Here is a 17,360-nt window from a genome sequence, read left to right on the forward strand (position 1 = left end):
TCATTAGTATTCTAAGCATCTTCTGAACTTCAGAACAGTGCATTTTATTTTTAAAATAAGTGTGCTCAGTTGAAAACATTTTAGAGTTTATTACAGGTAGTCCTCGACATATGACCATTTGTTTAACAACTGTTCGAAGTTATGACAGCACTGAAAAAGTGACTTACGACTGGTTCGCATACTTAGAACTGCTGCGGCATCCCCACAGTCAGGTATTCAAACTTTGGGTGCTTGGCAACTGGCATAGATTTACGACGGTTGCAGTGTCCCAGGGTCACGTGATCACCATTTGGAACTTTCCCAGGACTTCCAACAAGCAAAGTCAATGGGGGAAGCTGGATTTGCTTACCAACCGTGTGATTTACTTAATGACCATGGCAAAAAAAGGTGGTAAAATCAGGCGTGGCTCGCTTAACCTCGTTGCTTAGCAATGGAGCTTCCAGTCCCAATTCTGGTCGTAAGTCGAGGACTACCTGTATTGCCCAAAGACCTCAGTACTTTCAGAATTACCCCAATTTCTCATTTAAGGATTGTAGCTGACATTTCTTTCTGAATTACTTATACTACAAGACTAAAAGCACATTATGAAGCAACTGACTAAACATTTCTCATTCTGAAGTACACTTTATTGTTGAAGTTAAAGAGCAAATTCAAATATTCAGTAATTTCAATCTTCTAACAACAGTACTATGAAGAGTTAAGGTATTATGCGGTCCAGTTGCAAATCACTAATATCTATCCCATAATGGGGATGAAATTTTCTTAGAGATTTGCTAATACATTTGCCTCTCAATCACATCTGAGTGTTTCCTTACAAAAAAGCGTCAATGACATTTTTAAATTAATTTATTTTGTAAATAAGAGATCCTTTTATCAAGTTGGTAACTTTAAAACCCAGATATCAGGCACTAATGGATTAGTTTCTTTATACAAAAGTTCTACATGTGGTCACTGAAGCAATATCCAAGCCACAATTTTTGCTCAAATTCACATATGTATTTAAATGTTTCCTCCCTGCACAAATGTATATTTGTCTTTTGGTCAGCTGCTTTATTACCATGCCTACCACTGCAGCTTTCTTGTGCCTTTGTGCATAACCAAACCAACCAATAAATTGCACGAAATTTTATTAAAGTCAACAGTATTGATTGTGAGAGAATGGAAGTAACATTATTTAGAAAAGACATAACATACCATTAGAGTTAACATCACCTTGTTAGCTTGAAGTCATTCATATGTTAGGAAAAATACTGTTTCCTTTTCTATGACAGAGCAAGAGAGACAAATAATTTCTAAATGGAACCATTCAGAAATAGATTCAAACACAATTAGGATGCAAAGGGTAAGAGAGATGGTACATTTAGAGTGATTATGATTCTATAAACAATGCTATAAGTTGTGTTCCAAGTATAGCGCACATGCCAGAAACACCATGACATTTTAGTCATGTAGGCCATATTTGCTAGTCATTTGCTGGGCTGGGCAGGTATAGTCTATAAGGAAGTGGTTTTAAAGTGCCAATACCGCACACAAAAAGTTCACTGGGGGCACAATGCAAGCCTTTCCCCTTATTCATAAGAATTAAGACAATACTTATCACCATACAGTTTGATATTACTTCCAATAAGTACAATATTTATTAAACATTTCTTCAGTTTGTTACATTTTGTGCAACAAATTACAAGAGTCTGGAGCCACAAATTATATGCAGAGTATGAAGAAAAATCAGCATCTGTGATCCAAAGAATATTATGGAACTGCAACTTCCTTTTGAATGGCAACCCCCCTCCCCTTTGTGAAATGCTCTGCTGTTTCAAAAGGGGGTTGCCAAGGGAGGTGCTGTTCAAGAGTCCAAACCTGCTTTGGCTGCACATTGCTATTTAGTGCTGATCTCAGAATCCCGGGTAGTGTGTATTCTTTCCATTTTCTTAGAGCTCTACATGGAACTAGCAAATTAGATCTTACATAGAACACCTTACTGAACTTTATGCATGGAAAAGTGACAGCCACAATTGTGCTGTTGAATACAAAAAAGGCTAAACTTCATCTTCAGAAGACTAAACCTGACATCTAAACGTGCCAATATGATCAGAACAAAATAATGTTCAAAGTTTAGCCAACCACAGGAAACGATCTGGTATAAGAAAAAGTAACAAAGATTACACGCATTTATAAACCAGCACACAAAAGGTTTAACACATTTCTGAAAATGAAGTTAGCTTTATTGAGTCAGGGGAATAAAAAAGTCAGTATTGACCGTTTACAATCTCTGACCTTTGTGGAGACGATAAGGTTCTGTTGTAGTGCAGCTACATACAGTACAATTCAGGCATTTTTCAGTTGGGTTCAGATTTCAAATTCATTGTTGAGAAAGAGCTGGGAAGGAAAGTTTTAGCAACAACCTCCACTGGACTGCTTGACTGGAGTGCTCTGAATTTTAACATTGGATTTCTCTGCACCGCCTGCTGTAGCTCCAGGACCCATTCGTTTTTTGATCTCAGCAGCCATGGTCATGAAAGACTGTTCTACATTTGTTGCATTTTTTGCACTGGTTTCCAAAAATGGAATCCCAAGGGAATCTGCAAATTCCTGTAGAGTAAACACATCACTATTAGTTCTATTATCCAGAATTTGGAAAAGAATGTAGTTACTCTATATTTAGCTAATTATGAACAGGAAGCATCAGAAGCAGTTTTACATATCCTCACTTAGCTTTAACTATTATTAGTCTGGTTTTCATCCAGCCTTTCCTCCAGAAATTCAAGGTGGCATATACAGTCCTCATCTTCCAGGTTTATGCTCACAACAACCTTGTGAAGTAGGTTGGACTGAGATATAGTGATTGGCCCAAATTCAACCAGTGAAGTTCCATTGATAGACTTGAATGTGGGCTTCCCAGGCCTAATCAAATGTTTTAACCACTATACCTCACTGGTTTTCAGCATTATACACGTTATAGCTTATTATTATCATAGTGGAGTCAACAATATTTTTCTGTTTCTGAAGATTTAAGCTGTTTAAAAGATAGGCATACCTTTGCTGTTGTATAGTCTACTACTTTCTTTGTAGTCAGATCACACTTGTTTCCTACCAACAACTTGTTAACATTTTCACTGGCGTAACGATCTATTTCTTGAAGCCACTGTTTTACATTATTGAAAGACTCCTAAAAGATAAAGGAATATATTAAATCTAGGCTCAGCCATTTGCTATAGCGCATCTGGATTCTAAGACAAATCCCACTGCATTTTAAACACAATTCCAATACTGCCCACCTCTCTTCTCTGCTTCATAAATTAGGAATTTCTGGCTTGAAAATACTTTTCTTTTATACAAAGATATACCAGAAAATTAAAAATAACTTGCTGAAGCATCTGGGATGGGGGTGGGGAGATAACTTAAAATGCAGCAAGACAACTTACAAGGAGACCAAGGCTTCAAAGTGAAAGGAAGTACAGTCACCACTGAATTCAATCATCTATTCACCTAATTACTGTTATATACAAAATTACATTTCCTTATGACACGCTCATGCTATTTCTTCACATGTCCAACCAACAAATGCTTACCTGATCTGTAACATCATACACAACTATGATGCCATGAGCTCCTCTGTAGTAACTAGAAGTAATTGTTCGAAATCTCTCTTGCCCTGCTGTATCCCACTATGAAAACAAGAAAATGTGGAAAAGTACTTAAAAGACTGCATCCATTCTGGTCTGATGACTGGACAGATTAAAAGACTTTGGTAATACTACTAGTCAACTGACTATTCTGAAATACCTACCATAGAAAGATCAGATTAAATAAAGATTGGATGAAATTCCCTAAACAATGAAGCAGAATCCATATTTCACTGAAATCAACTATAAAATGCTGTTGGTGATTTAATATTAGGCTCATGGCTGTTAAAAGGATCACCAGAAGGCATCAGTAAAGGGTCCTTTCTTGCCATCTCTTTTAAACCTTTAAATAAAACCAAATTCTGATGTTTCAGGGTAAGCATTCCAAAAAATTATTTCTGAAAAGGCAGCTGGTTAGCCTTCTGCATTTTGAAAGTCTCTTTCTTATTCCCTCCGAGGAGGAGGCTCTGTTGAATCCAGGCTTCATTTGTCAACAAATGGAGTTCTTTTGTTCATGGAAGGCTTATCCTGGATATACCCTCACCTTCTGGTAAATTTACCACAAAGTACCTTCAAAGTACAAAACACAGAGGAACACTTGTCATGTATTGCTGTACGTATAAAACTACTCTCTTCAGTCCAGTTTTGCTGCTACCTGACAGAGTTTGGAACTGGCCACAATGCAGGATAGCTTATGGCATAACTAGCCTATGAAACTTACAGGAATGCCCTAAATAGTGCAGCCTGCCGAGATTTACCAGTGGTACTTACTATCTGAAGCTTGATGGTTTTGCCATCTAACTCTATAGTTCTGATTTTGAAGTCCACACCAATTGTGCTGATGTAGCTTTCTGTATATGTATCATCCTAGGAAGAGGAAACAATTTTAGAATCGTTAGTAATACTGTATTCCAAAACATCACCACAGAAAGGAGAAACTTGTCCCGGAATAAACAAAGATTTGATTAAAATACCAACTGAAGCCATGATGGATAAATTTGCTGGAATTTTGGCTTAGCAAAAAATGAGTAGATTCTAGTTCAGAATGCTCAGATAATGATGAGAAGAGCCAATGAACATTATCAAACTACTGACTGCTTTGCCATTAATTTAGCATATCGTACAAGCCAGTTTTTGAGCCAGAGAAAGAACAAATTAGAGCTGCTTTCTCTGCTCGTTGGGAGAGTAATTACTTTAAGCTAATGATTAATACAATCAAGCCATCTATATGTTTAGTATACCACACAAACATTACCAATTACAGGATCAGATCTCTGTATGGTTTGCACATACCATGTAGACCTGGAAAGACATGGAATGTTTCAATAATTCACTTCACACTACAGTGAAGAACAGAGCATCAAATGTAGGATTTATCTCTTGATGACTGTTAGTTCTACTGAGCATGCAAACTGGCCTCACACAATTACATGGCAAGCAAAATTCAACAGCCCCCAAGTTCAGCCATATATCCACCTTAAGAGCTCTAGGTGGAACACTGCAAAATTGGGCTTTTAGTTTTGTGAAGGATTGACTGCATGTCTCATGAATGCATCCACAAGATAAGCAGTTCTTCTAACTTTTCTTGGAAATTGATGTTTTATTTTACAAATACTTAGCAAGTATAAACATTATGGAGGCTAAAACACCTAGATATAATACCATTTTTAATCATTAACCCAAAGTTGAAAAGTGATGACAACTTACTGCAAACCTAAGCAGCAGGCAAGATTTTCCAACACCAGAGTCTCCAATAAGGAGCAGCTTGAATAAATAATCACTGCAAAGAGAAAATTACAATTATACCTACAATATTATGATGGATTAAAGCTATTTATTCATATATTATTTTGTATTATTTCTATTTAAAATTGACAATTTTCTTCCTGTCAAAATATGCTAGTATTTATATAAATGGGTTTTATCCTGAAATCCAAATTTAAATCTAAATTCTGTGGCTATCTGGAAACTAAATTGTGATGAAAATAAGAAAATAACGGAACTGTTACAGATCTTCAGTTTTATTATCTTTCTAGATCAATTGGTCAATATAATTGGTACTTTCTGATGGAGAATCCTGATACCACAGAAGATATTACTATGAAATTACTGCTCCTCCAGCACTTGAACGACTCCATTTTGCTTTCTGACTTGAATAATGGATTTGGAGAAGAACAATCTTTAACAAAGCAGTAGAAATGTCTACAATTAGTAATGGACTGGATGAAGATCAATAATTTGAAATTCATTCCAGAGAAGATGGAACTACTCTTGATAGACAGCTCATGTGTGGTACTGTAAATGATACACTCAGCAGCAAAGAATCAAATAATCAGCCTAAAGTTGTTATCAGATCTACTCTTGTCCCTTGTTTACCTCTCTACTAAAACTGGTGCTAGCAGTATTTCCGCTATCATAAACTGCTTGGAAACACAGTACAGTATACATGGAGTTTCTTTGGAGCCAGTTTAGAACTTAAGTTGGTCAAGGTAAAGCTCCCAGATTGCTAACTGGAACCAGATAGATGGAACATCTTGCCTGCATTACATAACTTCCACTAGCTTTTGTTTGTTTCCAAATAGAATTCTTAAGCAGCTTTTAAATCTTTTTGTGGTGAATCGAGAATGCAATTAGCCTAACATCAAGATTATCCTCCAAGACCTTTCTCTGGAGGCCCTGACATCTGAAATTAGAGAAATCACAAACAGTGGAAGGACTTTAAATTGAGCTACCTTATCTTTGCATTTCACTACAAGGGAGGCTCTGACATAACATTTAATGAAATAATAATTTTCAGAAACAATTTTATATTTTGTTTCAGATTTAAGCAGTCTTATTACTAGTGATTAATTCTAAGATGTCAAAGCTACAGAACACCACATAATTTATTTTATCCCAGTCATAACTATATGTTCTCACAGGAAATAAATTCTGGAGTACTTGAAACAAGTGAGTGAAATTCTTTTATAAGGTTTTCTCAATCCAAATAGAATTTAAAAACATTCAAATTATGAACCATCAAATATTGAGACTTTTCCCAATTCTTTAGGCACTATTCAGCTGGTTCAATATTCTGCTGTTTACTCCCATGTTTTCCTCTCTATCCCCATAGATAGACCACTGATGTCATACAAAGACAATTGAAGTAGACAACTTGTTTTGGTGTAACAATTATAGTAAGGAGCTATAAGTGAGATACCTAAAATTGTGGAAAAAAAGTATCACTAAGTCTTTCATGCCCCTATGTTTTAATACTTGTCTTGCACTGTGTTATAAAAAAAGCAAACACACGTAACAATTTAGGTTACTATACATCTAAAGCACTGAAAATGAATCATGGACAGCTTTATAGAAAACCCTTTTCTAAACTCATGGTTTAAAGTTCTTCTCAGTGGGACTGGTTTAGGATTGAAGTTCAAGAATAAGATAGAAAACAAAAAGACCCGCAAAAAGATTCACATGGAATTCTATACCCTCCTTGCTGATTGTGCTGAAAGTCATGTTTTAAGTCCACTGTATCACATTAAATGAAATCCTCAGAACACCTGTGATTAACACAAATTAATTATTTTATTTATTTATTTATTCAATTTGTATGGCCACCCATCTCAGCAAATGAGAGCCAGTTTGGTCTAGTGGTAAAGACACCAGGCTAGAAGTTCTAGTCTTGCTTTAGGCATGAAAGCTGGCTGGGTGACTTTGGGCCAGTCACTTTCTCTCTCAGCCCAACTCACCTCACAGGGTTGTTGATGTGGGGAAAATAGGAGGAGGAAGGAGTATTAGGTATGTTCACTGCCATGAGTTATTTATAAAAATAATAAAGGTGGAATAAAGGTGGGATAAAAAAATATTTTTTAAAGAAATGATTCTGGGCTGCAAACAATCTTAAGTTAAAAACAAATTCCTATCATAAATACAAAAATTAAAATACACAGCAGCCAAGGAAGATTAGCAATGCAACTTTAAAACAATACCATCAATCAATCAAACCTTTATGGGCATTAAAAAGACAATAAAAGATACAAAAACACACAGTTACATATTGGAAGTTAATCAAAGGGGTAGTCATACTCATTGTGAAAATTGTTTGCATTTACTTTTGAATACTTCATCCAAGAATTTAGCAACAATTCTAGTAACTGCAGGCACGGTGTCTCTCAATAAATTTAGGCAGGATGATAGTGTTTAGCAGATATTTGCCCTGCAAGGGTTTTAAAAGCAGTTCATAACAAAGAGTCTCAACTAAGTGACAGTCAAAAATTATATGGTGAATTGTGTTGGGAGTGCCACAAGAACAGAGCCTCTCATGATTGGGGATGTGTTTGTACCTTCCAAAAAGTACCTCGGAAGGAAAAGAATTTATTTTGGCCAAAAAGGAGGCTTTAAAACAATACATTTTTTCATTATTACCAGTGCTAAAAGGATATGTTGTTAGAAATTGTTTAAATCTTTGAGTTTCAAAAAATTACAAAAAGGTGGACATCCACTGCAGCACCAGGCTTCCATAGAACAATTAAGTTGTCTAGCACTTCATCTTGCAGCCTGGCTAACTTCACAAGTTTAATATTTTGACAGCCTGCATATCAATATCTAATAGAATAACTGATTAGATACAGTTAAGAATCAGTAGGACTGCTAGAAAAATCTAAAATTAAATGTTTCAGAAAAATTTTAACTCTTCAAACACACACACGGCATTTATCAAACTGAGTTTTTAAATAAGACATACAATCTAAGATAAAGCTGAAAAGATGCTTTTCACACACAAAACTAAAATGTTATGTTTCCCTATGTACACCAACTTACAGGAAAGCCCCAAAGAACTTTTACAGGAGCAGAGTAAATAAAAACCTCACATTTTAAACTTGGTTTCTGATGGGGATTTCTGACAGAGGAGCTTGTGGTTTTATTGGTGCATATTTTGGTTGTTTCATCATGCCTATATTACTGCAATAATTTTATGGCAGTTCTATCTCAGTCCAAGGTAGTGCTTTGCGAGATGTTCTGGACCTTTCATGCTATTCTCATTCTCTTACTATAGTAGAGGGCTTTTCACTGACTCCTTATTCAAGTCATAGCCCAAGTTAAATTACTGGTACTTTTGCTTAGAGCCAGCCAGTCATCTCTTCCGCCCCTCCCCATCTGCTCTTATTCCTCCCAACAATCCTTTTAGTTCCTTACATTCCTCTAAACAGGGCTTCTTTCCTACTCCAGGGTTGTGGTCTCCAGGTCCCAGGCCTTCAGGGACCTGGCGTATGACTCTGGAATCAGCTCTCTCCTTCCTTTCATCCCTGTAAAAGTTTGATGAACTTTAAAGAGGGTTTAAAAGTCTTTTTATTTGACTAATAGATTAATGAAAATACAATGGGATAACCAGGCAATAATCTTGAAAGTATCTAGGTTCATACCATTTAAAAAAAAAAAAAAATTATGGAGGTACACATACTCAGTCATTATTGTAAGGTGTTGCTTTAAATATGCATGGCTATTATGTTTGAATTGTTTTACTGTTAATGACAATTGGTTTGGCTGTTAATTAGTGAACTAATTTTATTTTATGGTATTCTGCAATATGTTTTTCTGATTTGTGTCACGTCTTGGTAAAAACATGTAATATACAATTATTATGTAAGGCAAATATCTTTTCAGAAAATTATTCAACAAAAAAGAAATTAGTTTTAAATTACCGATTCAACAGTGTGTTCAATCAAAGCAGCCATTTATTACTATATTTGTGTCTTACTCTTTCTCCAAGGAATTTAGGACAGCATGTACAGTTCTGTCAATATTTAAGCAAATTTGATATTGCAGATATAATGAAAGGATCAAATTATCTCAAGTGCAATTTCATATGGTTTAGATAGTAAAAGAATTAGAAATATTTCAATGTGATCCACATGCAATTATTTCTATTAGAAGAGATTGGAAGACAAAAAGCTAAACTTAATACTGAAAGCATCACTTAATACAAAGAAGCTTATTCCTGTGTCAAAGTACACAGAACACTGTTTCGTTGGCACCCCATGTTTTCTCTTATATTCCTTCTTTTTCTTTGCTGTGACTTGTATCAAATGTTAGCTTCATCCAAATTTTGGGTATGTCTGAAAGAGCACACAGCACCATTCATTAACTTGACACTAATAGCAACTGCATGCATGGGATAACCTGCTAGCTCTAACAAAAGTCAAAGGTATTAGGAGGTAACCAATCAAAGTAATCAATTCCTTGCTGAGCTGGACTCCTGGTAACATCCATGTTCAGTGGTGAGATTAACATCTGTGAACTCTTCAGAACTATCTGTAATCCTGCAGCACTGTAGCCTACAGTGGATCTGAGTTTCATCTAAATCCTATTACTAATTAAAGAGATTCTTATTAAACAAACTTAAAAACAGTGTATTGTGTCATTTTTTTCACTGTATATGTTGAACCAACAATCACTATTTTTGCAGGAGAAAGAATGTGAAGATTTATCTTAACTGTGACATATCCTTTAGCAGCAAAGACCTCATCCAAATGTCTTCTGCACCTACTGATCAATCCTGCTTGAAGGTATTTTGCCTATACTTCTTTATAGAACTGCTTCAACTCAGATATTCTGGGGCTATCTTCCATGCTGATTACTTCAGGTGATGCCACAACATTTCAATAGTGTTAAATTCAGGCCTTTGATTCAGCCATTCCAAAATGTGGATTTTTTTTTTCTACTTCAGTCACTCCGTTGTAGATGTACTTGTATGTTTAGGACCACTATTGTACTGCATGGCCCACATTCAACTCAAGGGTAGCTGTGCTCATGTTCTCTAGAATGTATTGGTCCAAACCAGAATTCATTGGTCCCTGAACATTTGCAAGCCATCTGGTTCCTGAAGCTACAAAGCTGCCTCAAACCATGTTACTTTCACTGCCGTGCTTCATTGATGGGATAAGATTCTTTAGTTGGAATGCAATGTTTTGGTTTCTCATCAATGCCCAGTTTCACTTTTGTCTTGTCTGTCCACCCAACATTGTCCCAGTAGTCTGCTGGAACACATATGTGCTCTTTGGCAAACTTGAAACAGGTGGCAATACGCTTTCTGGGAAGGAGAGACTTCTTCCTTTCTGTCCTCTCATGCATACCACTCTTATTTAGTATTTTCCTTGGAAGGACTCATCAGTCAATGTAATATGGCCTGCAAGTCCTTTACTATTACACTGAGGTTCCTTGCAACCTCACAGAATATTGTATACCTTGTTCTTGGAGTGATTTTTATTGGACAAATACATCAGGGAAGAGGGTAACAATGTTATTATATTTCTCCATTTGTATACTATGTGTCTGAACATGGCCAGATGGAGACCAAACTGCTTGGAAATGGTTTTGTAGTCCTCTCTAGCCTCCTGAGCATTGACAATCCTTTTTCAAAGTTCAAAGATATCTCATTTGATTAGGGCAAGATTCACTTCCATTAACTGTGTCCTGAAAAGCAGACTCAATGGTGGCAATCAACTTGTCTGGTTTTTTTCAACTTGTCTGGTTTTTTTCAAAGGGGAGGACCCCTCAAATTCACATCTGGTTATCATCTAATTGTTTGGAGTATCCGACTCAATGCAATCCATTAAGAAAATGGTGGTTCAGTGTTCAATAAAAACATGACACAGTATACTGTTTTGTGTTTTGTTTAATTAGAATTTCTTTATCTATTAACAGGAGATGAGATGAAACTCCAATTACATTGTAGGTCAGATACTTCAGGATTATGAATAATTCTAAAGGGTTTACAAACTTCCACTACTGTATTTTGTTTGGCAGCAATTCAGCCATAATTTGCCACTGTCTTCTTCCAGGATGTTTTTTTAACTTTCCAGTCTAGTCTACATCCTTGGTATTCTTTGTAAGTTGCCGATCCAGGTACTAATCAGGGGAGCCAACTCTGCTTAGCTTCCAAAAACCAGACAAGGTCAGGCAGATATCATGGCCCAAATGCATCCCTATTAACAGAATTCTTTATTTGAATTAGCTACTCTTCAGTACTTTACCTATCCAAAACAGATACACATCTTAAATTTTACTTAATCACTGCAAAATAAAATGGGTAATATTTTTATAATTAGTATAGTTAGCACTACTCATAAAGGAAATTAAGGAAAATTGCTGCAGGTGTAAATTACAGGTTAATTTTATTAATTGCAACTACATTCTAGTACTTTTCTGTTCTGTTAGTAACTGAACCATTAAACCCTTTAAAAGTTTTTGGAGGCTTATCAGTAAGATTTGAAAATGCTTAATTATGGAACCTTGGTTTGTTTGCTATGTGCTCCATTTTATTTCAATATTTTAATAACATTTTCTCAGAGGAAAAGGCCTCCTGAAGCTGTTCAAAATTAACTTGTAAAATGTGTAGAATGTTGAAATAAAAAAGAGTATAAAACACCCTGAATTTAGTCTAGTCATACCAGATTAAACATCTTAAATCAGAACAGTGATAACTGCATATCCAGTTTTTTAATTAAAAGAAAACTGAAATTTTATACAATATATGCATGCTGCTTCATCTCTAATGCCACGTGTGCTTCTGTCAACAGCACTGAATCCAGGATCATCAAACATATTATTTCAGAAGGAATGCAATCCAATCCAGAAATGGTTGCACATCTCCCTCAAATTAGCTTCTCCTTCCTATAGTCCTTATACATTATTTTATTTGAATTAAATTTCAGCTTATTCACCTCAATCTCCCATGTTCGTGATTTTAACAGCCTTCTTGGCACTAGTAAGCAATATTCTACAGGTAGTCCTTGACTTATGACAATTGGGATAGGAATTTCTGTGGCTAAGCAATGTGGTCATAAAGCAAGACATCATGTGACTACATCGTTTAGCGACTGCAATCCCAATAATTCCTCTTGCTGTCATTAAGCATGTTTCACTGGCCATTAGCCAAGGACCCACCCCAATCCAAGCCGTTCCAGGCTTGTCCCTCCCAGACCCTCAGTAAGGTAAGGGACTGCCTACAACTTCCCCCACCTGCCTATCTCCCTCCATCTCTGCGCTTTTGGCCACCCTACACCTTGCCTTGTGGGGCAGCAAGTAGCCCCAGAACTGTGGCTCTGGGGCTGCAAGAAGCCTCTGAGCTGCAGCACAGCACAAAGCTGAAACTGCCCCAGCTCAGCTGCACAAAGTTGTCCCAGGAAGCTGTAGTCACCCCAAGCCGTGTGAAGCTGTCCCAGGGAACTGCAGCCGCCCCACCCTAGCCGCACGAAATCGTCCCAGGAAGCTGCAGCTGCCCCCATCCAGCCATCCCAAACCACTGCAGAAAGCATTCATTCCCCCATCTTCTCTTCCAGTTCCCCACACCAACATTTCGCCTCTTCAGACCCAGCTTTTCTGGCGAACTTTTCCTACATGTGGCTCCCTGAGCCTTCGGAAAGGAGCTTGCTTTTACTGGTTTCACACAGGGGCAATAATAAGAACTGCCCCTTTGCACGAAGCTGGCAAAAGCAATCCAGCAAAAACAAGCCCCTTTGCGAGCGGTTTATCCAGCCAAGAATTCCTACACATGGCTCCCTGAACCAACTCCCGGCCCTTTCCTATTGGGAAAAACTATTTCCTGCTTTCCCCATTGGTGGCTGCCAGAGGTTTTGCCCAATGGGAAAGGGCTGGGGGTTGGTTCAGGGAGCCACATGTAGCAATCGTTTGCTGGAGAAACCACTTGCAAAGAGGGTTGCTTTTGCCAGCTTCGCACAAAGGGGTTTCTTGGTGCAAAGGGCCGGCTGGGCATGTCCCATCAGCGGGAACAAGAAGATGGCAAGGTGAGCTGGGGTGATGTACTGCAGGGTGGCAGAGGTGTCAGAGTGCAGAGTGGCGAGGGCAACTGTGGCTGGGACTGGGCTGTGATGGCTGTGGCTTCCCAGGGCATGGCAAGCAGCTCCAGAGCTGTGCGGTTCTGGGGCTGCTTGCCACCCTGCAAGGTAGGGTGCAGGGCAGCCAAAAGGGCAGAAATGGGGGAGGAGATAGGTGAGTAGGGGGAATTGAAGCACCACTGCAGTCGTAAGTGCAGGCAGGCTGTCAAGTGCCTGAATTCTGAACACATGACTGTGGGTGCGCTGCATTGGCTGTAACTTCAAGGACTGGTCGTAAGTCACTTTTCTCTGTGCCGTCGTAATTTTGAACGGTTGCTGAATGAATGGCTGTAAATCAAGTACTACCTGTAGTCCAAACCTCTAACTGGTATTTTCCAACAGTTTCATATAGATATTCAAAGTACGGAGGGCAAGATGGAATCCTGAGACCCCCGAAAGCCAGTGAGGCAACATATGTGCTACCGGCATCACCTCTTGGTCTATTCTTCAAGAACATATCACAGACACACCAACACCATCTGATTCCAATAAGGTAGATAAGAAAATGCCCCCTATATTTATCATGGATTAGGGTCCTATCAAAAAGTCATCCCCACATTACCCTTGAAGTTGCTCAGTATTTCATTTGGGAACTTCCAGAAAATTGTTCCCCCAGTTTAAATGCATCCTACATAACTAAGTAAGCTACAGTTTTAATGTGTTAAGCAAGAACACAGATACAATAACAAATATTTAGTTTTTGTTTTAGGATGCTTAAAAACAAATACAAGCTTAGTCTTCAGGCCCTAGCTCTCACCACATGCAAGTTTAACTCATGATAAAATTAGACTTGCTGTTCCAAAGTGTCTCTGCTAATGTTGTTGCCTGGAAACAGTAGAACAAGATTTGATGGTACTCAGCTTTTAAGCTATAGAACTCAGAGGGTGGATGATAAGAAAAGTTACTGAGCAATAAAAAATCTTTAATAACAAAAAATCAACAGTACTCATTTGATGTTGCCTCCACATTTCAGTCTCCACTTCTTAGAAGTATTTCACTGCAATGCAGTAACATTGCAAAATCAACATAAGCCCAGAAAGCATTCTGTAAGAATCATGTGGCAAACACATGACCTCAGCTAAAGTGAACATCCACAATAATCAGTCAATAGCAACTGGTCAGAAAGTGTGAATCAGCTACAAAGAGATCAAATGATAAAGATCACTTTATCAATTACAAACACAGACTTCAATGAGAAATAAGTTCATGTGTTTTGCATTAGCAGGTTTGTGGGGCACAAACTTCTTTGCAAAGGCAACTTACTATATAAGCAATCAGTTCTCAATATAAAACAACAAAATGTTAACTTTTTATGACATCTCATAAAATCTTCTCACCTCCATTCTGTGACAACTGCTATTTGTAACCCAACCCCTAGAGATAACATTAGAGGTTCTCTTCATTTCTTTTCAATTTTGTTCAGTTCCTCAGTAAACTCTAAAGACAAACTCCACAAATAGTAGCTGTTCAGAACTAATTACAGTATAGGTTTTCGGGCAAGTAATTTCTGGTTCAAGTTTTCAGTTGTTCTTTCACTGGGGGGCCATTTCCTTAGAATCATTCTTTTTGTACTTTGCAGATAGTACTCGTTTATACACTTCTGTCTATTAAGAAGCCCTCAACAATGCAGCTGTAGCTGCCTTAAAGAATAGATTAAGTCCACCAACAATATCCCTATTTTTGCTATTTTTGTACTAAGGAGAATGAATACATACATACATACATACATACATATTCACATGAGTTATTTTCCAAACTGTTGCAGCCAAATTATCCTCCAATAAAAATTCTTCAGAGAGGGATGCCTTAGCATATCAATGCTACCAAGCTGAAAAGAACAAGTAAAGATAAAGCAGGGTGGAGAGAAACAAGCTACATGCATATTGAAGAGGAAAAAGGGTTGGGGTCTCCAAAAATAGAGTGCCCTTTAAAATCAATGAACAAGAACAGAAATAGCTATAGATACAGATGAAAAGGGATACAGTATATGTTTATAAACCAAAGATAAAGGTGCAGATACATGGTAAAAACAGAACATAATATACAGGGACAGACAACTGACAGTCTCGAATCCCCCTTTGTAATTCTCGGATCCCTTCTGGCCCAGATTGTTGAACCCCAATGGTACAATTAGCTGTTGTTTCCAGATGGGAAACAGATGAAAACTATAGTGTAAGCTCTACAGTACTCATATCAGTTAAAACCTAATGCCTTGATGATGCGCCCCGAGTTACTGCTAAGTTTAACATCTATCCTTGGATTATATTTATTTTCTATTTATTTAGGATTATTTTATATTGTAATTTTAATTGATTTTAACTGCTTTGTAGACCACCCAATCATTTTTTAATGAGATGGGTGGTGACAAATTTGATATATAAATAAATGAATAAAGACAATTTAAATTTCCCTGAAGCCCATTGTCACCCACCCAGTTTGTCACACTCTGCCTCCCCTAAATATTAAATACAGCTTTTAATCACCAAAAGACTGCCCATCTAGGCAAAATAGAAAAACAACTGTTAAGGTGCTGGGAAGTGCAAAGAGAACAGAACAACTATTAGAGAAAGACATCTAAGGAAATCTATAGCTAGTGGAGAGTATATATATACATACTAAGCATCACTGAATGTAAGACAAGGTGAACTGAACAGGTTAAATGAAAAACAAAATTACACTGAGGTCCAGTTGATGTATTATGGTGTTCAAAGTGTCATATCCATCATGCCTTTGGATCATCTTCCAGTCTATCCATCCTCACAGACAGTTGTGAGAATTACATGAGGGGAACTGTGTGCATTTCTCCAAATTCCTTGGTGAAACAACACTTTCCCCCCTTCACTTAATATGAAGATACAGTTGACTTCCATTAACAAAAGTTATCTCCAGTGTCTTTAATTACACACCATTTCCCCACTATAAGCTTTAACGACAGGAAGCTGTGATCTTGATCCCTGACTGCCTACCTGTACAGTGGGGAAGAGTAGATGGGGATCTACAGTCACTCAGAGAGCAACTAAGGACGGAATAAGATCTACAGGTTTCCCACCTGTGCTACAGAATATACCAAATAATAAATCAACTTGCTTAGCTATCAGAAGTCTGGGGCACACACTACTCTGAATTACTCCCAGATGCTTATTTACATCTTACAAAAGTATTCCCAGACATTTCTATCTTTCAAAGGGGGGGGGGGAATCTCAGAATGCTTTTTGCAAGCATACTAAATCCAAAGTCACCATTCTGTTTACTTGCTGCGGGCACAACCAACCATTCTAGATCCCTCAAGAGCCACAGCAGCCTCCCCTGTTCCCAAGGTCTGTGGGACCAAAGCCGCTTCTGCCTCCGTTTTCCGTTCGGCAAGGAGCAATTGCTCCACTCAAGCCCTTCACCCTATTACCATTTATCCCATCCCACCACCGTCCCCCTCTCCTGCTCCCTCCATAACCTTCTCACTCCCTTCTGTCCCTATGCACAGAAAAAAGCTTCTACTCACTATTCGGGATTCATACTGGACATGTCAGCGGGGCCCCCCACGGCCTGTAGAGAATGAGCTCTCTCCGCGGAGCAGGCGGCGGTCAGACCACCAGCGGCGGCTCCTGGACGGTCGGACTTCCTATCCAACCAAACACCCAAAGGTGACAACACTGGCAACAACGGTGTGTCCTTCCACCAGGCACAACTCCTCCCCACACAAGCGGCGACAACAGCCCTCTCCGCTCTAGCACCTAAAACTCAAAATGGCTGCCACCTCCGAACCAGGAAACAGAGAAGCCTCTAGTGGAGGGCTGGGGCTTACATGACGGTAGGAAGGCGGTGGGAACCTTGGCAAGGAATGCTGGGGAATTGAGTTCCC

General features: G+C 38.1%; 1 protein-coding gene across 1 annotated transcript; it reads right to left on the reverse strand.

Moving 5' to 3' along the window:
• Positions 1-1,110: 1,110 nt before the first annotated feature.
• RAB1A (RAB1A, member RAS oncogene family) lies at positions 1,111-17,273 on the reverse strand. Its single transcript, XM_007429830.4, has 6 exons — positions 17,001-17,273; positions 5,331-5,403; positions 4,395-4,490; positions 3,570-3,665; positions 3,035-3,166; positions 1,111-2,589 (listed from the first exon to the last, which is right to left on the reverse strand). Exons 1-6 carry the CDS (start codon positions 17,021-17,023, stop codon positions 2,392-2,394), a joined length of 618 nt encoding a protein of 205 aa, XP_007429892.1. The 5' UTR covers positions 17,024-17,273; the 3' UTR covers positions 1,111-2,391.
• Positions 17,274-17,360: the final 87 nt, after the last annotated feature.

Source organism: Python bivittatus, unplaced genomic scaffold, assembly GCF_059951505.1.
Source record: "Python bivittatus isolate LINGU-HERP-01145 unplaced genomic scaffold, Pbiv_v1 ctg000020_np1212, whole genome shotgun sequence".
NCBI classification, from domain to species: Eukaryota; Metazoa; Chordata; class Lepidosauria; order Squamata; family Pythonidae; genus Python; species Python bivittatus.